At 42.2% G+C, this 22,367-nt stretch overlaps 1 protein-coding gene across 2 annotated transcripts in view; it reads right to left on the bottom strand.

Moving 5' to 3' along the window:
• LOC147203316 (eukaryotic translation initiation factor 3 subunit H) overlaps window positions 1-22,367 on the bottom strand; it is a 109,584-nt gene that overhangs the window by 6,596 nt on the left and 80,621 nt on the right. For both annotated transcript variants that reach the window (XM_086114407.1, XM_086114408.1), the window contains 2 exons: window positions 17,365-17,514; window positions 5,525-5,645 (listed from right to left, as the gene is read on the bottom strand). In XM_086114407.1, coding sequence (XP_085970533.1) covers window positions 5,525-5,645; window positions 17,365-17,514 — 271 coding nt within the window. The remainder of the gene's footprint in view (window positions 1-5,524; window positions 5,646-17,364; window positions 17,515-22,367) is intronic.

Here is a 22,367-nt window from a genome sequence, read left to right as displayed (position 1 = left end):
GAATGACCTCCCACTGAACATTCGGCAAGCCTCCTCGCTGCCCATCTTCAAAACTCTCCTCAAAACTCACTTGTATTCTTTGGCATTCGACTCAGCATGACTTAGATTTGTTCTTGGTTTTACTGTTTGGTGCTTTCTACCGTCTTTATTACCGATTTGTTTTACTGTTTATTGTATATGTTAAATTGCTCCATGTACAGCACTTTGTATGCAGTGATGGCTGTTTGAAAGTGCTCTATAAATACAGTTGACTTGACTTAACAAAAATTGCCATGGCATGTTTCAAACGTGCCATTGGTCACCCAAACATGTGTACTGCATTAAGAACATGTCCGCGGAACACAGGGAGGTGTAGGTGGACTTATTTATTAAAGACAACGCACCACTCCCTTGCTCCGCTGCTGTGGAGAGTTTTTTTTTTTTCCAACAGCCTGTGACGTCCTCTGATATCGCCCTGGCCAGTCCAAGCTTTGACAAGCTGGTCTTCCTAAAAGGCAGCATGTCCCTATAGGGGTATCCCACCTGCAAGGGGCAGGAGTAGCAGCAGGGTGCCCAAACACAGCTAATGAGCGTTCAATGTTTCTGTATTATGACATCTCAGCAGTTAGCTTCCCTCCCTCAGCATCATGCACGGAAGTGCTTTAAAAGGATGAGGATGGATGGGGACGCAGGACGATTATTTCATGAATAAGGACAGAGTTTTGATGACAAAAGGGTGCCCAGGTCGCGGACGGTGGATGGATCGGCAAAATACAGTAAAGTATCCATCTCTGACACTTTCTTTAAACAACATTCGCTGAACATTTGGAAGTGAGGGCAGGAATTGGTGAAGCGTTGCAGGTGGAATTCTTTCCTATTCCTGCATGATGTACAGCTTCAAGAGTGTAACGGTCCTAGATCTATGTTGTCGTATTTTATGCTTCATAATGCGTTACACAGCTTAAATTTGAGACAAGTCGAGACTGCAGGCAGGCCAGTCTAGTACCCCCAACTGTTTTGCTTCAAAGACATGCTGTTGTTACAGATACAGAATGTGGTTTGGCATTGTCTTGCTGAAATAAGCAGGGGCATCCATGAAAATGATGGCAGCATGTTTTTCTCCAAACCATGTATGGACCTATCAGCATGAATACATTCACAGATGTCTACATTTCTCATGCCATTGGCATTAACACAGTGCTATACCATCACAGATACTGACTTTTGAATCTTGCATCCAAAACAGTCAGAATGGTTCTTTTCCTTTTGACCCAGTGGACACGACATGCACAATTTAAAAAACAAAACAAAACAATTTGAAATGTGGACTCCTCAGACCACAGACTTTTCTACTTTGACTCACCCCATCTTGGATGAGCTCAGGCCCAGAGAAGCCAGCGTAATTCTGGGATTTGCTAATAAATGACTTTTACTTTGCATTGTTGAGTTTTAAGCTGTATCGCCAGAATTGGGGGTTTTCATTCTTTACGCTTAAATGCAGTGATTTTCTGAAGTGTTCCTGAGCCCATTTCGTGATATTCTTTACATATAAATGTTGGTTTTTGATGCGGTGCCGCCTGAAGGAAGGAAGGAAGGTCACAGTTTTCAGCCTTGCCAGAACAACTTCAAAATAAAAGGGTACCCAGGCATTGAGGGCCTGACAGCATACACGTAAATAAGTCGGTACTTGAAGCCTTGTGCACCCCCCAAAAAATAATCAAGGCCTTTTTTCTGTGTCAAGTACCCGCTTATTTACATGTACAATGCCAAGAAGTCAAGCGGACAATTAAAATTGTTCATGCCATTCATGACAATAACAAGTAGCCAATGCCGTAAGAAGGCCAATTTATAAATAAACCATACCTTACCAAATAATGCCTAGTGTCAAACATTGTGATGGGAATCTGCCGCAAAAACTGATGTAATAGTCGCACAAAAAGGGGGGGAAAAGTGCCATGTATGGTGATGTGATAAATTTCAAAAGGAAACTAAATGGTGGGTTAAGTCCCGGGTAAATTTGACAAAATTGTATTATTAAATTTAACGCCTAGAGTTCACCAGACTTAAATTTGACATGAACAATTTCTAGTCTCACATAAACTCAATCTCCAACTATAGTCTGCTTGCTTCCAACCAACAAGTAATTTAAGATGCTGATCATGTGTTGAGTAACTGCTTTACATATTTTGTTGAGAAAGTGTAAGCCTATGATCATAGTCCCATATTAAGAATCGTCTTAAGATTAAAAAAAATTAGGACCCGTTTTGACATATGAGTAAGAATCTATGGGTGTTGAAAGTTACTTTTCCCAGCCCTGAACAGTCCTGACCGAAACTCTGTTTCTGTTTCGATTATCTCAACTTGGAGTAACGCAGTGGTTCTCAATTATTTTGGAAGTTAGTTAAATCAGTGTTAAGAATGACTTGTTTTGGTTCTCACTACCCCAGCTTTAGAGCGCCACATGAATCGAAGTCAGCCCTCACCTCTAACGAGTAACCTTCCAGAGATGAGGTCAAGGTCTGACCATGCTGCTTTTACAGCATCTCCTTCGCTAATGATCTTGTGCACTTGTTACTCACTTCAAAACGTTTAGCGGTCCTTGTCAGAACTGCCGGACATTGTTTTGTTAGCTCTGCGTATATTTTGAAGTTGTTCCCGGCAGTGTGTTATGGCGTAATGGCTGACTTGACTCATATTCCAGACTTTGGGGCCGTTTTCTGTCACACACTGTTGATAACAACTTCAAGAATATGACATCCTCAAGTAACATTTAATCGCTAATTAAGGGCGGTTAAAAAAAAAAAAAAAAAAGATGACGCTGACACTGTGTTGTACAGTGCCTGTTGCCGTTCCAGCTGATCACTTTTTCACGGTTCCCACTCTTCCACTTGCTTTTTATTTATGGACCTTTTAATGACTTTTGTGGACCAATTTAGCCATTATTAAGGACTTTTTCTCCATTCAGCAGGGGGGGGGGGGGGGGGGGGGATTCACGGTGGATTTAATGCCCGCTCAGCAATACACGGGCTAAACAGAAAGCCACATATCACTGAGCTGGTGTTCAAATCATTGCTGCCAAAGTACGGGCACATCTTTATTTTTAGGGGCAATCACTTAACCCTTTATTTGACATACTGTATGTCAAATTTTCACTTTGCTACCTGTATCACAGGTAGGACAATGAAAAAAAAACCTTTTTAATTCATTCTCAAATAAAACACACAAAGAAAAATTTAAATTGAGAAAATATAAAGCTTCAATTTATTTTCGAATAAACACAACACTAAGAACAGAGCTCATGGTCATATGGGTCACCTGGACAGGGTTTAGAAAAATCTGGTTTCACTAACAGTAGTACTGATTGCCCATCTTAGCAGTATCCAGTATACCTGAACAGCTGAAATGCATGTCAGAAGTCTAAATTCCAAATGGTCCAAACCTATTATTTTCCCTCATTATCACCTTCAATGATCAGACATGTTTTATAATGACAAATATGAAACTGATATGACAATTAGGGAATAGCAGACAGTGACTTAGTTTTCTCCTCAATCTCTTTTGCAAGATCTTGGCGATCAATTTTCTTCTGTTTTGCTGTGTGCCTCAATGCAGTTGACTTGACCAGGAGGCTATGACAAGTTTTACCTCTCACGGAGATGCCCTTCTTGCACACTCGGCAGGAGGCCGACGTGTAATCGCCAGCAATTTTTCCAACCCAAACACGGAACTCCGGCTTCTCCAGCCACGCCACTTGAAAATAGCATTGTCCCGGAATATTTGTAGCGACGCACACTCGAGCGAAGCGCGCCTCAGCAGTCGAAAGTCCGCTGCTCTCTGCTGTGTGTGCATCCGCGCGAACATGTACGCACGCGCACGTCTTTTGGTTTCAACCAAGCAACCGACGTCACAAATCAAATACGCTTTGATCTACGACAACAAAACGCTAGCCTAGCCGAAACAACAGCTAAGCTTAGCTGACGCACAGACAGCAGAGAGCAGCGGACTATCGACTGCTGAGGCGCATTCGCTCGAGTGGTGTCGCTACATATTTGTCTGTCACTTGTTGAGATCGATAAATTCGATGAATAGATTTTTCCAGAAAATACGGTAATTGTTTGCCGAGCCAGCAACCAAACCATCCATTCACTGCCCCAGGATGGCGTCAATCTACTGTATTGTTGTTTGCCGGAATGACCCGAGTGATCACATGATCATCGTCGGAACTAATTGGAGACGGCAGAAAAAGCAGAGCAGGTACCAGGTCCTGCATGTTCCGACAAAACTATGAATTGGGAGGGTGGGGAAAATGACATACACAAATGAAATGAACACCGCAGGTTAATTTTTATGGATTTTAGAAGATTTCCTTGAAAATTATGAACAATTAATAACATAATTTTACAACTTCTGTTTTTTATTGATTTTTATGAACTTTAAGGACCCGTACGAACCCTGCTTTTAACAAACAGTCTACCTCAAGTGTGTTGTTTTAGCCGGCAAAATCTGACCTGTGGTTTTGACGTCACTCTGTCTCATCGACCAAAATCTATGGGGAGAGATTTGTCAAAAAAAGCTCACTGCTTCGGAAAGGAAACTTGTGTGCTGCTATGAAGAGTTTAAATTTTAGTATAAAATGTTGAATCTCTCAAAATGAAAACCAGTTGGTCAGTCATTATTGAGTGGAAATGTGTTTTTTGTCTTCAGTACTTATAACCAAGAAAAAGAACATATGCGCTTATTAGATATAATACCAAACTATTCAATAGCTTCAGCCCTATTACACTGTGGAATGTGCTACACTAGTCAAGTTTGTTTAGCTTAGCAATTAGGATGGCTTTTCTGTCTTTCCTCGTCATCCTTTTGTAAGAGTAGTACTTGTCAGACGTGAAGCTTATCGACCGCCACAAGGACAATGACTTAAGAGGGACTCTGCAATGCATTTAGCCGCAGCAGCAGCCAGCTGAAGATCATTGCTCATTAAATGGTGTAGCATGAGTAGCACAAAGTTTAGGGGTTGGCCATACTGCCTACTTCCCAAGCACAGGTGAAGTAATCTGCCTGTGTCCAGCCCAGTGAAATCTTTTGTGCCTGTCTTGGCGGTAGATTCTCAGTTTTACGATTTAATGTGTTTTGATTAACCGCAAAATGCTAATTTTCCCTCCCAAACTACGATGCGAAACCGTTCATTTTGAACCTTGCATATTTTACTTTGGTGGTGCTTTGGTGATGTCTTGCTGAGAAGTACTATGTAGGAGGAAAAGTCAAGGAGAAGGTAAGAAATTAAAAACAATGTTAGGTGTGTGTGTGTGTGTTCACTAATAGTACTTGATGATTTGCAATTTACATGCTAAAATTGGTTGTATGCAAAACTCAAAAGATATTTGGAGCTTTCTGAAGAGTAACTGCACCTTTGTAGCCATATGACTCATATGCATCTAGTGGAAATTTTCTTTGCTCCTTGGCTTTCAGCGTCAGTGGGTGGTGTGTAAATGCTTCTATAAAAAAAACGTTTGTGTCTGCATACAATTATGCGTGTAAGATTTACCTGGTGCTTCTGCTGCTGCTGTTTGCTCAAATTGCGGCTGTAGGTATTATACTTGACAATGTCTTGGTTCATGTCATCCACCCTGTCCATCAGGAGCTGAAGGCTCTTCTCCAAATGGTTACTGCAAGTACAGGTATCCAGATCTCAAATTATTTTGCTCTGCTACGTAGACATTTCCATTTACCTATCATGGCAATACTTTTCAACATAAAGCACATGTAGCCTCATCTGAACACAGGATTGCTTCAGTGTCAAGGACAACACACACACACACACACACACACACACACACACACACACACACACACACACACACACACACACACACACACACACACACACACACACACACACACACCAAAACTGTTTTAAAGTCTTCTGCAGCTTTGCATTGTTTCATACAGCCTCTTCTGCTTCTCTCGCAGATTATAACGTTAATAAAGGTAAGAACAGGACTGCACCGAAAATTGATCTGAATCTTTTTCCGTTTGAAAGATTTTTGTCCCTGGAACAACACATCCAAAATAGGATGTTATGATGATGCACGTGAAAGCCTTTAGAGCGCCCACTTTGCGGCCTAACCAATATGAAGCCACGGGCTCTGTCGTGGCTGATTGTAAGCTGGCCAGGGGTAGCAGTGCATCACAAGTGCATCACACCACCATGGCCAAGCTGCAACACGGGCAGCTATGGCCATGTGATGCATGGTCCGACGATGTGATGCAGGTTCTTAAAAGGTATTTTTTTTAGATATTTAGTCATTTTGTTCGGTGTTTTGGTTTTCGGCCTCTGTTTACTCATTTTCGGTGATGGCACAAGAATTTTAAATTTCAGTACATGCCTCGTAAATAACAATTCAAATTCCTACGACCAGCATTGCACTGCAAGACTAACTTCACAATAATAACATGCAAACCTCTAAAATTTCCTTGAATATAAAGTTATCCTTAAGGGATGGATACCAATGTTAATCCTTTTTTGGGGATGGACTGATTTGGGTCAGTGTGAACGAGCAGCGATTCACGTGAAACAATGTTTCCATTCTGAAGCACATCTTTCAAAGTTGTGGCTGTGCGGCATTGAGAGACCCAGACATGAACGCAAAAGTGCACCCACACCAGCTTAATGTTCTCACCCACTCACACAAAAAATACATTTCCAGGTTGGAATACAGTGACATTCAACTATAATAATAATAATAATACATTTTATTTATAAGCGCCTTTCAAAACACTCAAGGACACTTTACAATCAAAAACAAGAATAATAAAACCACAGTTAAAATTATAAATAATAAAAAAGAAGATTAATTTAAACTTGAGTATGCGATTTTAAATAGGTGGGTTTTGAGATGGGATTTGATTGTGGGAAGAGAATCAGTATTTTGGACGTTGGGTGGGAGTGAGTTCCAGAGTTTGGGGGCAGAGCGGCTGAAAGCTCTACACCCCATCGTGCTGAGACGGGCAGAGGGTACACAGAGGTGGAGGGAGGATGAGGACCTGAGGGAACAAGAGGGAACGGAAATTTGAAGACGGTCAGACAGACGGGGGGGGGGGGGGGGGCAAAGTTATGGATGGCTTTAAATGTGTAAAGAAATATTTTGAAGTTGATTCTAAGTTTGGCAGGGAGCCAGTGGAGCTGTCGGAGGATGGGGGTGATATGATGGAAAGAGGGGGTTCTAGTGATGATCCGGGCTGAAGAATTCTGGACTAGTTGAAGTTTATGGAGGAATTTGTGATGGACACTGAAAAGAAGTGAATAGCAATAATCAATATGGGAGGTGACGAGATTGTGGACATGGATAGCAGTGGTGTGAGGGGTGAGAGAGGGACGGAGACAATTGATATAATGTAGGTGGAAATATGCGGACCGGGTTATGTTATTTATGTTGGAGTGGAACGATAGTAAGCTATCAAGGATGACACCCAGGCTCTTGACCTGAAGGGAGTAGGACACAGTAGAGCTATTCATAGTGAGGGAGAAACTGTTGACTTTGTGTAGGGTACCAACAAGGAGTTCTGTTTTATCGCTGTCAAGTTTAAGGAAGTTATGGGTAAACCACAATTTAATTTCTGAGAGGCAGTGTTAGAGGGAGGAGGCGTCGGGTTTGCTGGACAGGTAGAGCTGGGTGTCATCCGCAAAGCAGTGAACGTATACCAAATTTACGGAAACTATTGCCAAGGGGGTTGAAGGTAGATAATGAAGAGGAGGGGTCCCAGGACAGAGCCCTGGGGCACACCAGAAGAGACGGGGAGGACTGTGAAGTGAAGGAGTGGAGTTGGATGAACTGAGAGTGGCCAGTGAGATAGGAGTGAAACCAGTGTAAGGGGGTGTGAGTGATGCATATGGTAGAGAGTCTATTAAGGAGGATGGGGTGAGAAATTAGGGGTGTTCACACGGCAAGATTTGGTCCGGTGCTACGCCGGGGCTGCCCCAGTAGAGCGTTCTGACCATGCCCCGGAAAACAGCTTACACCGGACCAAATTTGATCCACCTCGGGGAGGTGGTTTAAAAATTTGCTCCGGAGCAAATGCTTGTTTGCGAAGCAGCACCGGTGTACATTTGCACGTGTGAACGCAACTGGGTTAAATTTGCTCCAGAGCAAATGCTTGTGAAGAGTTTACGTACGGCGAGAATGCGTTGCTTTCGCGCTCTGTTGGACTTCCGTCATGTGTTTGTTTAATAACGACACAAGACTTGGCTGGTAACATCTTTCCTTTTGTAGGAGACTGGACTGTCTCGGAGTTGCTAGTGTAGTTTGTTCCTTTGTTGTGTGTTCACAACCCCCCGCCCCCCATATAATTTATTTAGTGATTTCCTCTCTTGATTTTCTATTTGGCGCATGATGTGTTTGCTTTTCTGAGTGTCATTGAAGTCATCGTTGATTTACGTTTTCGGGGGGGGTCACTCTCGAGCAGAAGGCACGGAGACCGAGAAGGAGAAGGACGTGCCTGTCCAGTAGTCGCTTGAGTTGTGCATACGTTTTAAAAAGAACCAACACGACAGCTCATTTGTTTTCTGTCGTTTTGCTCCACTGCAGAAACCGCCGTGTGAACGCAAGTGGGGCTACACCGACGCTGTGCCGGTGCAGACACGCTCAGCGGCTTTGTACGTGTGAACGCTCCACACAATTTGCTGCGGTGCAAAATATATCGCAACAAAATACATCGGTGCAGCGCCGGAGCAAATGTGTGCCGTGTGAACACCCCTTTTGTGTCAAAAGCTGCAGTCTGGTCGAGGAGGATAAGGATGGACTTTAAACTGGCGTCCGCTGCCATGAGAAGGTCGTTGGTGATTTTTATGAGGGCTGTTTCTGTTCTGTGCTGGGGACGGAAACCCAGCCTGGAATTGTTCGTAGAAATTGTTATGAGTGAGGTGGGAGTGAAGTTGAGAGGCAACAATTTTTTCAAGAAGTTTGGAGATTAACTAAACGTTGAGACGTCCGCTGGCAAGCCACAATAATACAGTATATGCAATATATTGCGGCAATGTTAAAGCTAGGCACTTTTCAGCATGCTTTCTTTGACTGAGTGTGAGGAGATGGACTTCGGGGAATGCGGGCGCATCGCCTGCCACTCCTAAGCGCCGGCACAGATAAGTATTTTTTCTTCCGGTGAATAAAATCATGCTGGAGAGTGCGCCTCTTTATCATCGTTCTAGTATGTACAGTATATGATATATTGCATTGACAATACTTAACCATATTTATAATTACATATGGGTGAAAGAGCAAAAGCTTTAGGAGGACCAAATGTACAGAGCATTACGTACAATATCAGGTACATTAAAGTGATTAATATGGTCCCAAGTAATCTCTTTTTCCTATTCCACATTGTTTTCCAACTGTCATTTTTTGCGATGGTTTGGTCCAAGCTGGGTTTGAACTCATTGTGCAGCAGCGGGCCTAGGCGTTCTTGAAAAACAACTGCACAAGGAAGGCATGCAAACATTGAAACAATCATTTATCTTCATTTTTTTGTATTACTGTTTTAACTTTGTTCCTTATGTAGTTCATAATAATAATAATAATGCATTACATTTGCAAGCGCCTTTCACAACACTCAAGGACACTTTACAACCAAGAGCAATAATAAAACCACAGATAAAATAATAAACAAAGAAAGAAAGATTTAAGGTGGATAAGCAAGTCTGAATAGGTGGGTTTTGAGCTGGGTTTTGAATATGGAAAGAGAGTCAATATTACGAATGTTGGGAGGAAGTGAGTTCCAGAGTTTGGGGGCAGAGTGACTGAAGGCTCTGCACCCCATTGTACTGAGACGGGCAGAGGGTAGAGAAAGGTGGAGGGAGGAAGAGGACCTGAGTGAGCGAGAGGGAATGGAAATTTGAAGATCTCATAGATAGGGGGGCGCAAGGTTATGGATGGCTTTGAATGTACAGTATAAAGAAGTCATTTGAAGTTAATTCTAAATTTGACAGGAAGCCAGTGGAGCTGTCGGAGGATGGGAGTGATATGATGGAAGGAGGGTGTTCTCATGATGATCCGGGCTGCTGAATTCTGAACAAGTTGAAGTTTATGGAGCAATTTTTGATGGACACCGAAGAGAAGTGAGTTACAGTAGTCGATATGGGAAGTGACGAGACTGTGAACAAGGATAGCAGTGGTGTGAGGAGTGAGTGAGGGACGGAGGCGGTTTATATTGCGAAGGTGGAAATGAGCGGACCGGGTAATGTTATTGATGTGTGAGTGAAAGGACAGTGAACTGTCAAGGATGACACCCAGACTCTTCACCCGGGGGGAAGGAGATATAGTGGCATTATCAATTTGGAGGGAAAAACTGTCGGCTTTGTTTAGAGTGGATTTGGTACCGACGAGTAGGAGTTCTGTTTGATTGCTGTTTAACTTGAGGAAATTATGGGTGAACCAAGATTTGATTTCTGAGAGACAGTGAGAGAGGGATGAGGGTGGGAGAGAGGCGTCGGGTTTGCTGGAGAGGTAGAGCTGGGTGTCATCCGCAAAGCAGTGAAAGTGTAAGCCAAATTTGCGAAAAATGTTTCGGAAGGAGGTAGATAATGAAAAGGAGCGGACGCTGGTGAAAACTGCTCATGTCACGTTGGTCACTTTATAAGTCCTTGATAAACAATTTCTATAACTGAGGCTTGATAAGCATCCAGACTTTTTGAGATGGTTTTGAGACTTTTCCCAGGTTTACACAAATCAATTCTGAATTGCAGGTCGTCCGAGAGCTCTTCTGAGCGATGCATGGTGCTCAGCAGGCAATGCTTCTGATCAAGACACAATTCTTACCAGGTGTGTGTTTTCCAGTGGGTGGGGCAGCTTTAAGCCACTCCTCAGTGATTGCACACAACCCCGATTGTAAACTGACATGAATTGCTATCAAAGTCTCCTTTGACAGAAGGTTCAAAACTCATTCCTGCCCCTTATGTCATTGATTCCATGTCATCCTCATTAAAAATATGAAAGCCTGTAAATGTTTGGGTGGTTTTAGTTGAATCAGATAGCTTTTTGTTTGTTTGTTTGTTTTTTTAAACCAGTGCGATTTTGAAAACGACAAAATCACCATCAAATGTCAACTATCATTCGAATGGACAGAAGTATGTGAGTGTGCTTTCCCCCTGCTCCAGTCAGCACTGGTGGAACCTCCAGTGCTGGCCGACTCCAACAACCAGCAGCTTTTCATTGTGGATACAGATGCCAGTAAAGTAGGCTTTGGGACTGTGCTGTCCCAAGAGAGAGAACGCTGGGATTTGATTTGAAGTCAAGATGGCGCCCGAGTAGGCAGCCGTCAGCAAGTGCTCTCATGAGCCTTGCTTTTTTTTTTTTTTTTTGTGTTTGTTTTATCACTTTGTGTTTGTTGTTACGTCGTGTGGAAATGATGTGGACTTTTTTCAGCATTTTTTGGCCACGACATTCATCAAGGAGGAGACTCTGTGCTTGGTGGTTGCGCCTTCTCGGCAGCATGGGTATACCAGCACTGTTTTTGACTGGGAGGAATGTCGGCGCCATTTGACTGTCGTTGCTGGACAGTCCCGGGGCGCTTGTGTCTTGCGCCTGGAATGGGCAGCATTTTTCACAGCCCCGCTTTGTTCAGCGGAGAGATCGGTGCTGTTGAACGGTCTGCGTCTGGATGGATGTAAGTCTTGAGGAGCCGACGATGAGAAGAAAGGAGCGTTAGCGCAGAGCGCCGATGGGGATTTGGAACTGGGAGTCGCGGCTTGGAGTTTGAAGCGGATTACGTGGGACAGGAGAAGTGAACGAATCTCTTTTCGTCAATGGACGCTACAGCTTCGGGTTTGCTTTCAAAACTTAGCTTGTAGCAGACGTGTGCACATTTTCAGCATGACGTCTCTGATCCACTGGTGAAAGGACACTTTGATCCTCTCCTCTTTCATCTATAACTGCTTCAGACAACAAAGTGTATGCAGAAAAGTGGTGAAGATTGCACGACTGTCTGTGTCCTACGTGTTGTGTTGTGTTGTGTTATTTTGACTTCAAAATGGCGCCGCGTGAGTGGCTGCCTTTCCAGCAGCTCCTATATTTTGTTGTTCTACTTCTTCCTTTGATAACTTTGCTGCTGTGAATTGGGAATTTCTCCATTGCGAGACTAATAAAGGTTTTCTTATCTTATCTTATCAGTTCATCTCATGCGACAGCCGACAGAAACACAACTACTGGCTGTAGTACGTGAGGGTACAGAGCTGTGAGTCGGACAGGGTTCTCTGCAGCACTGGCGCGCCGCAGGGGACTGTTCTGGCTCCATTCTTATTCACCCTCTACACCTCGGACTTCAGGCACATCACTCCAACCTGCCACCTTCTCTGACGACTCTGCGATTGTAGGCCTCATTACAGAGGGAGACGATCGGGAGTACAAGAGACAGACAAAGGACTTTGTGGACTGGTGCCAGCAGAATCACCTCCAGATCAACCCCGGGAAAACTAAGGAGTTGTTTGTGGATTTCTGCAGGAAACAGTCCTCACCTGCACTGATGGACATCCAGGGTACGGACATAGAGAGGGTGACCTCCTACAAGTACCTGGGTGTTATAATAATAATAATACATTTTATTTATAAGCGCCTTTCAAGACACCCAAGGACACTTTACAATAACAAAAAAAATAAATAAATAAAATACGGGTTGAGCAGCGGCAGCCAAAACGCGCCAGCGTTCACTCAACCCGTGTTCTTCTAAACAATAAACTGAACTGGTCAACCAACACGGACGCCCTGATTAGGATGGACAGAGCCGACTCTTCCTACTCAGGAAACTGAGGTCTTTTGGGGTTCAGAGGTCACTCCTTAAGACTTTCTATAACTCGGTGGTGGCTTCGGCCATCCATTACGGCATTGTCTGCTGGTCAGGCAGCATCTTGGCCCAGGACAGAAAGAGACTGGAGCGACTGGTCAGGAGGGCCAGTTCTGTCCTGGGCTGCTCCCTGGACATTCTGGAGGAGGTGGGCAACAGGAGGATGCTCGCTAAACTAAAAGTTATGATGAACAGTCCCTCCCACCCCTTCCAGTCCGCCCTAACAGCACTGGGTAGCTCCTTCAGCCAGAGACTGTTACACCCGGCTGCAAGAAGATACCGCCGCTCATTCCTACTGACTGCTGTCAGGCTGCTGAATAAACATACGTGAAAACCTGCAACCATTGTAAATAGCACAGCCACCTTACGCTGTGTTTTCTATGCTACTGTTAATTTATTATATTTATTCTACAAATATATTGCTAATGCTTTATTTTATATTGCACTTATATTGAACTGCGTACAGTTCTTTTCTGAAACATTTATTTTGTGCAATGAAACACTTTATTCACCCCCCCCACCCCCAATTTTGCTGCTGTAGACTGCAAATTTTCCCAGTGTGGGACAAATAAAGGTTATCTTATCTTATCTGATCTGTGTTAACAACCTTGATCCCTCAAATAAAAGATGCATTCACTCAGATTTCCAAGTGGCTGACAGAGACGAATGGGGCTACATATTACAAAATGAGACAAAAGGAAAACAAACTAAATCCATTCTCATTTACTTCCTTGAAGGATGGGAACCAAGAAAAAAAGGGGGACTATCCGCAGAAGATGTAGTCAAACAGACTACAAGTGAATACAAACAAACTGAGCAGCATTCTTAAAACACCAGCCACTTTTTACCAATTCTGTCAGGGAACTTTCAAGGATTATAACGATGCATAACACCAACAAGGTTATTTGAAAAGAGAAATCAAAATGACCAAAAGAGCAGTTGGGGTCAATTGGCAAGGTTTTTTTTTTACAGAGCCTTGTAGAGTCCCCTGCAAAGGTATGGGAATGGCAAGGTCAATTCTTTTGTTTTTGTTGTATACTGAGGTAATTTTAGTTTCAGATCAAAAGATTGATATCAGAAAAAAATCCACCTTTTATTTCATTGTATGTAATTCTAGATGTGTTGAACAAATCGGGAAAGAGCCCCATTTCTTTTGACGCCACACACTTTTTAAGTCAGCAAAAGTATTGGAAGTGACATTATTAAAGTGAATAATGTTTATTATTTGGTTTTAACACCTTTACTTGCAATAACTGCATCAAGCCTGCGACCTATTGACTTTGCCAGACTGTTGCATTCTTCATTTGAAATAGTTCTCCAGGCCTTTTCTGCAACCTCTTCCAGTTCTTTTTTGTTTCCAGGGGATTCTCCCTTCAGTCTCCTCTTCGGGAGGTCAAATGCATGCTCATGCTCAATTGAGTTAATATCCAGTGATTGGCTTGGCCAGTCTAAGACCTGCCACTCCCCCCTCATAATGAAGTAATTTCTTGTGTTGGGATAGTGTTTTGGGTAATTGTCTTGTTGTAGATGATGAAGCTTCTCCTGATTATTTGGTATGTATTTTTCTGGAAATTACCAGGGGGGAAAAACAGTTTGTAGACTTCAGAATTAATCTTGCAACTACCATAGTGCACTGTTTACATATTGTGTGAAGAGCCTCTGGTGAATTATCACCAACTGAGCATAAAAATCCGATCAATGCACGCTGTTCTTCACTGGTGCAGCCTGCTAGTGGAGCGGTCATTTTTAGCGAGTGAAACAAACAAGTGTAAAAATCAATCGATACAAAGATCACCCGATCGCGATCACATGACACACAAGCGTGCGCTGGAGCAGAGAGTGCAGATAATTTTTGACTTACCCTCATATTTAATGCTCGTCTATTCATCAGTGCTGGTATTTCAACAAGCTGTCACAAACTTATCTTTTTAGAATTTAATTATCCAATTGATGATTCACTGATTACTGAAATAATCCCCCCACACATACGCAAGCGCACTCACGCCCAGCACACCATCCCCGCTTTCGTGCAGGGAAGAGTACACATGCATGCACACAAATTTTGACAGTGATAAGCACGCATCTTCAGACAACACCATTTTCACTTGAAGGTAAACATTTTCATATAAAGCATTGCTGCTTTCCTCTTTCTCTCTCTCTTTCTCTCGCCAGGTCAAGCGCCTCTCGCGGCGGACACTTTACACTCACACTCATCGCTGCTCAGCAATGAGTGATGAGACACAGACCGGAAGCTATGCTAAGCTACAGTAAGTCAGCGGGAGAAGCTTTGACATCTACGAAGCGGTCATGACAATTCAGTGGAAGATGCTCGGACCCCGTAAAGTAGTGAGAGTAGTGAGCGTGCTGTGATGAAGATTTGTTTGGTGTTAATCCTCTTAAAAACATGAATTTAAAGCTGTGGTTGTTACTTTAAGCAGCAGGCATCCCCCGCGGAAAGATTTGCGGGCTCGTTGTCATGCGTTGTCACTTTCATGTACTCAATCTCCAATCTCTGCCAGCTTCGCTTTGCAGTAACACATCAAACCATATATTTGGCCCCTTGAATTTTAAAGTGACCACAAACCATAAGCATCTTCATTATCATTAACATTTGCTTCCGGAAGAGAACGTGCGCGGCTCCAAATGTCCATGTGAAAACACGAAAGTGGCCAAACACTGGTTCCGGCTGCCGCAAATATGGTTTTAGATGCATTTTTATGTCTACCCAATCAAGTTGGTTGACTTGTTTTCCCAGACCTAATTCTAACCAGCAGGAACGTTAGATTGCTGATTTTGGATTATAAATAGAATTTTTTTTTTCATAATTTGGCTGGTCCTGCGAATTATACTCGGGTACGAGTTTTATTAGAGCTTGGACTGGCACCCAAAACCCCCACTTCCCTAGGGTGCGTTCGGAAATTCACTCTGACGCCCGAACACCACTCTCAGACTGTGTTCAGAGAGGCGGAACGTGCTTCCCACCCAATGGAGTCTGTCAGAAACCCATCAGCAGCTCATGTCTGAACTATTTTTTATTCTGCCCGGACCACTGGGCGCACTGTGTCCCTAGTTGGAGTACCTACAGCGCGCTCCTTTTTGGGGGTACTCTGAATGAAAAAACAGTTGAAACATGGTTGGAGTTTCTAAAAGGTTAGAATGAAGCAGTGCGCGCTCTGAGCATATTTCTGAACACACCCCTAATCGTGTTAGTTCCAGTTGGATTCAAACTTTCCACTTCCAACGACAGATTCTGTAAAATGCAAATCCTTGGTGTGGCGGATTAGGGCTGCCAAGTTTAGTGCAAAAGAAAAAAAAAACCCAACACATACCCCCAAATCTTTAATGATGTTTTTTTAATGTTCAGGTGCAAACCTCATTTTGATTTTGTAGATCAATTCGATAGTTTTATTAAATTGTAAATGGTGGCAAATCAAAGCTAAATAAATAAAATAATAATAAATAAAAGGATAAAGGTTTCATGAAATCAAAATGAAAAGTGTTTTTTTTTGTTTTCTTTAGAACAGTACCTTTTTTCAAATTTTACTATGTTCATTACAAAGTGCTAAATGCCGAAGAAGAGAGAAATATGTCTAGAAGCATTTCTTTTTGTATTTACTGACAGTTTCATAGTATTCATAGTGCAACTACGCATGGTGTAGAGTTATTTGTTCCATTTTGAAATGTAGTTCTCAAGGATCTGGGCAGCTGTGAGTGAGCCCACCATCCACTGGAAACAAGGACGTGCATCACATTAGTCGACTTGTTGTACATCTCAGCCTAACTGCGTCATTGACGGAAGGAAGCAAGCATTGTAATAATATTTCCTGGCTTGCTTTGTCACATTCTGTTTGTCACCTAGTGTCTAAGAACAGGGACCAATATTCACAAAAAAACATATGCAATGCTCTACTCATGTCCACTTAAACCTGTGAAAATATAAAAGCCATTGGCACGATATTTTGGATTTTATGGACAATTAATGTGAGCTCCTTTAAGGAAAAGCTATTATCAGCCGCACAAAACCAAATATAACGTGATGGCCATTTTAAATTTTTTGAAAGGTTGAAGTGGACAAGAGTAGGAATGTGTACATGAATTTTGGTGGCGATTGGTCAGAGCTTTCAGACATAGCCACGGTAAAGTTTTATTCAACTCGTTTTTGCATTAGCAGCCATTAGCCCCCCGCAGCCAGTTTAGCGGGACAAAATTATCTTCTTACTGGAGCTCCACATTGGAGACAACTGCCTCTCAGGCAGCCAAGAAGCTCCATTTTCCATTACATATTTTGAATGTTGTGATGTTATAAATTAAAGGCAATGTTAAAAATGAAACTTCTTTTGTAAAAGTATGTCAATCGTCAAATTGGGAGAATTGGCTAGAGCCAGCCAGAGTTCATACATTCCACAATGATAAGTCAATGGGAGGATCTACATCGCCAAAAAAATGTGCAGCTCTGCACCTTTTCTGACTTCGGCAAACAGGACAATATGCCACATAAAAAAATTAATGTTGGTTTGACCATGGGTTTCTGAGTAAATGCTCAATTATACTGACCTGCTGGATAGGTTGAGTAGTTCGTGTTTGTCAGCGACTATGGACTTGTCCTCCAGCTCCCACATCAGCACATTGATAAGGTGAGAGTTTTTGATGACAATGGGCACCTCCTCGAACATGTGATCAAAGCCAATGTTAGCCTTCTTCAATCTGGAGGGGAATGAGACAGACAGACACACAGGAAGGTCAAGTAAATTCCTCTCCGGTGAGGTTAAAACGGTGCAATTGATGCTTTTTTCAGCAGTCATTGGAGGTACAGGACCCTTTTCTCTGCAAATTAAACCGATACAAAAACTCATTCGTACCGCAGGCTATCAGCCTAATTAACAAAGAACTAGAGGAAGGCAGACAGACAAGCAGGAGGACATGAGGGCAGTGTGGGGTGTGCATATGACTGTGATGTACCGTCCATTGTGTGTAGAGTATATATCGTCCGGTACTGTATGTATTGTCCAATGTATGTGGTGTAGCGTATGTGTTTGTATTGTTCAATGCATGTAGCAGCAAGGAGGGCATGTCCTCCGAGACAAGTTTCTCCTATGGGAGACCGAATAAAAAGTCAAAGTCAAATCAAATCATTGAAGCTATTTTGGGTCTAACATTTCTCTCTGGAATATTTAGAAATGTGGACAGAATCATTGGTATTCCTCTGTTTATGAAATAAAATAGAAATAACTGAATTGAAAATAATACATAAGCCAGGTTTACATGCAGACTTTTTTCGTCAGAATGAATGAAATCTCGAGTCAAATGTTTGCGTGTGACGTGATCTATCCCGACAGATCAATGTAAACATCGCATCATTTATCAAGATGGAGTTCAGTCTATTTACCACAGTAGTTGTGATTATTTTTACACTTTCATTAAAGGAACAGCTTGAGAAAAACAGCTTGTTTTGCCGTGAGCCATTTCGGAGTGGTTTTAGCCGTGTTTTGGGTCATTATCTTGCTTAGCTGGCCAAAAAACTCCAGTTGGACCAAACGCTATTCACGCAGAAGCTTTCTGGCTTGCCAATATGCTTTGCGGCAAATTCACATATTTGGGATTTGCTTTCAACAATGGTGTCCGCATTGGTCATCCCCCATGAAGTAGTACACTTTTGCCCAAATGACGTCGGATGGTGCAAACGAACATTCATGCACCATAACCTTGGAGTTCACGTTAAAATTCTGTGCAAGGTGTTCTGGGCTCTTTGGCTACCACTCTTCATCATTTTATCCATTTTTCTCTTGTGGCCACTTTCAGGGATTCCGAGGACATTAAAGCTTTTGAAAAATATGTGCAACTGAAGGCACATCAGCATGAAGCTGTTTGAGAGATCGTTTTATAGATTTTACCTGCTTGTCAATACTTTCCTTTCTAATGTTCAGAGACAACACTCTCCTTCACTTTCAGTAGAGTGACTACTGATCAACTTTAAACTACATAGACTGACTGATGACTTTGAAGACACTGCTCATGCCAATGAGAGCACACACTGTGTTTGTCAAATTATGTTTTCTGTGGCAGTCATCATGTCAGACCTGCCTGCTTCACATTTGCAAGTGAAAGGGTAGTACCGTATTTCCCGCGTTATGAAGCGCTCTTGAGTATAAAGCGCACAATGAATGGGCTATTTTAAAGCTGTTTTCATATATTGTATAGGGCACACTGCATTTATAAGGCGTGTAAAATATAAGCTACAATAGTGGCTACAGTTGCGTTACTGATCCACTAGATGGAGTTACGCTAAAGGGAATGCAATACAACTTTATACAGAGCCCTGGTTGCGGTTGTGTTATGCATCCACTAGATGGAGCTATGCGAAAAGGAATACAATACAATTCGTTATTTACAGTGAAATTCCTCTAGAACGAATCCTACATGGGCGAAAATACCCCCTAATGTGAAAAAATCTTCATGCATTAACACCATTCCCACTCTACTGCCCCCCATACGACGAAAAAAACCCCGTTACGTTATACGAAATAATTTTCTCTGCTCCAGCCTCGCGAAGACATTCACTACAACGAAGTCTAATCCAACAGCGACCTCGACTGCTTCGTTCGGAAACGGCAACAGCAACAACCACACTGGTTTACATAGTGAACTATGTTTATTTTGGTCACAGCTGCGAGTTTCCTGAACGCAACATACTCATAGCTGCTCTGCCATTGGCTTACCGAGCATCATCCTGGCCTCCGATTGGCCAAGAGGGACCTCACTGTCTATGTGTGTAGATACTGAAGCTAGAGCCGTAAAAGATAGAGTGGAATGCATCCGATTAGCTGCTCAGAGTAAATTGCTTATGGCTCGACGGACATTCAAATAAACGAACGTTTCCTCATATTACAAGTAAAGCATTTTCCAAAATGCTTTACTTGTTATCATGCTAAAAACATTATGCTAACTGGAGCACTAATGAGAGAGAAGTGCTCCAGTTAGTGTAAGGTTTTTAGCCTTTGAGGGCTAACTATGGCCATCAAGGACTACGAAGCGTCCCTTGGCTGGCTTAAAAGTTCATTGCATGACATCAGCTGAGCAACGCTGTCTTGGGTGGCGATCGAGGGGAGGTCGAGTTAAAGACAGTGAGATGGTGGAAAGAAAAGCCACCGGGTCCAGGAAGTATTTGTTATTGTTAGCTTCAGACGAGCATGGACGTTGCATTGCTAAAATGGCTACAAAACGGACCTTTGGATGTCAAGCAGCTAAGACAAGAAGAGCTCTGATGCTGAAAGAGAGGGTAAAATTGATCAAAATGAAAGACGGAGCAAGCAAAATAAAATACATTATCCAAGAAATTGATGTAAGTGAAAGTGAATGCTGATCGTAAATTTCGCAATTTCTTTCCCTTTTTTTCCTTTCTACACTGACAATATGAAGTGTCAAATAAGTGTGTGCTAAAACGTATGCACTATTGAAATAAAAATAAAGAGTACACATACGATTGTGTGTGCGTGTACACATACGTTTGTGTGTGCGTGTACACATACGTTTGTGTGTGTGTGCTTACATCTGAGATCAAATTTGCTACAGTGAAAAAACCCTGCTGTGAAAAATTTCTTGCTGCAAAAATGATTTCGTTGTAGAGGAGTTTCACTGTATATAGAGCCCTCACAACCGCTGCAGCGCTTTACAGAACATTTAAAATATGTCCAAGAAATCAGAACATTGATCCACATACTACTACTACTAATAATAATAATACGTTTTATTTATAAGCGCCTTTCAAAACTCTCAAGGACACCTTACAATCAAAACAACAACAATAAAATCACAGATAAAATTTGAAATAATAAAAGAAGAGATGGATTTAAACTGAGTATGCGATTTGAAATAGGTGGGTTTTGAGGTGGGATTTGAATGTGGGAGGAGAATCAACATTAAGGACGTTAGGTGGGAGTGACTTCCGGAGTTTGGGGGCAGGACGTCTGAAAGCTCTGCATCCCATCGTGCTGAGACAGGCAGAGGGTACACAGAGTTGAAGGGAGGATGAGGACCTGAGGGAACGGAAATTTGAAGGTCAGACAGATAGGGGGGGCAAGGTTATGGATGGCTTTAAATGTATAGAGGAGTATTTTGAAGTTGATTCTAAGTTTGACAGTGAGCCAGTGGAGCTGTTGGAGGATGGGGGTGATATGATGGAAAGAGGGGGTTTCTAGTGATGATCCGGGCTGAAGAATTCTGGACCAGTTGAAGGTTTTCCACATGCAGCTCCCTCGGTACTGAGTTCCAAGGGGGAGGACAGGAAACTATGGCTCACTACAACCTTTTACATATATTGGCACAATTATCCATCACTGGGGCTCAACTTATATCCTGCATATTATGACCTTTTCAGATGGCAATAGAGCAATATGAATAGGCCTATGAGGAAACAGAGGACCAACACATTTCAGGCATGACAAATTGTTTAAAGATATTAGACTTTGTCACACTTAATGTCATGATCTTTCCAAGTTGGTTCCCACTGGACAAAAACAAAGACTAATTAGGTGCTTCAGATTGTAAATTCAAGTGCATGCTATTGACCGATTGCCCACACTCCAAAGAACAGTGCACTAGGAGGTCTTCTCAAGTGCCAAATAGAAGCATCGCTTTATCGAAAATATTTGTACCTTTTGAATCACAGAAAGAAAGAAAGCACACCCGTATGGTAGCTAAAATATGTGAACATGACAATTTAACAATAAATAAAAATGTGCTGAAAGTTCAATTATGAAAATCTGACTTTTTTTTATGAGCCAAAAGTTTGTTGCATAACCTTTGAAGGCAGTCACTGCAATATGACAATTTACGCCAACCTCCATGTTTCACAGCAAGTAAAGTGTGTTCTTTGTGTAAAGGCACAAGCACAACTGTTGGTATGCCTCTGTAAAAGAAAGAAAAGCCCACAATGGCCACTGAGAAAAACATGACTAATTTGCCAAAACGCACATTTACAAGCTCCAACCCTTCTGGGATAATGTCCTCTGGACAGATGAGACTGGAGCTTTTTGGGAAGTACTGGTATGTATGCAAACAAATTATGCATAAGGAAGGGGGAGGAGGGAGAACACTTTACAAAATTTGAAAGAGGGCTGAACAATTAATAGAATTCAAATTTACATCACAATGTAGTAGAATTACATTTCGAAACAAATCGCAAAGACTGCAAATTAGGATAGAAAAAAAACAAAATTTCAGTCATCCAGCTATATATGTCGATTTATTTATATAGAGTTTAGATTGTTCAGAAACGCTTTTTCAAATGTCATGTTTCATTAAACAATTACATGTCACGCTAAAGTGATCAAGCCATAGGTTTGTATGCAGTATCACGATGTTTTCCCTGTAATTGTTCAGATTTATATATAGATTTTGTGAAGTAGTCGTAGCGAACCCTTAAAAACTGAAAGTGAAAGTCTTCAGTGCAAAAGATTACAGATACATTTATTGTTTGAGTTTTGTGAGTTTTGGCCCAGGTTTAGACCAGCAAAAAGAGCACCAATTTTCTTCACTTTAAACAGTGTATCCCCATGGGA

Source organism: Hippocampus guttulatus, chromosome 6, assembly GCF_054856545.1.
Source record: "Hippocampus guttulatus isolate MCC_2025c chromosome 6, RoL_Hgut_1.0, whole genome shotgun sequence".
NCBI lineage: Eukaryota > Metazoa > Chordata > Actinopteri > Syngnathiformes > Syngnathidae > Hippocampus > Hippocampus guttulatus.
The sequence above is the reverse complement of the archived record's forward strand: the minus strand, read 5'-3'. Positions and strand labels throughout refer to the sequence as shown.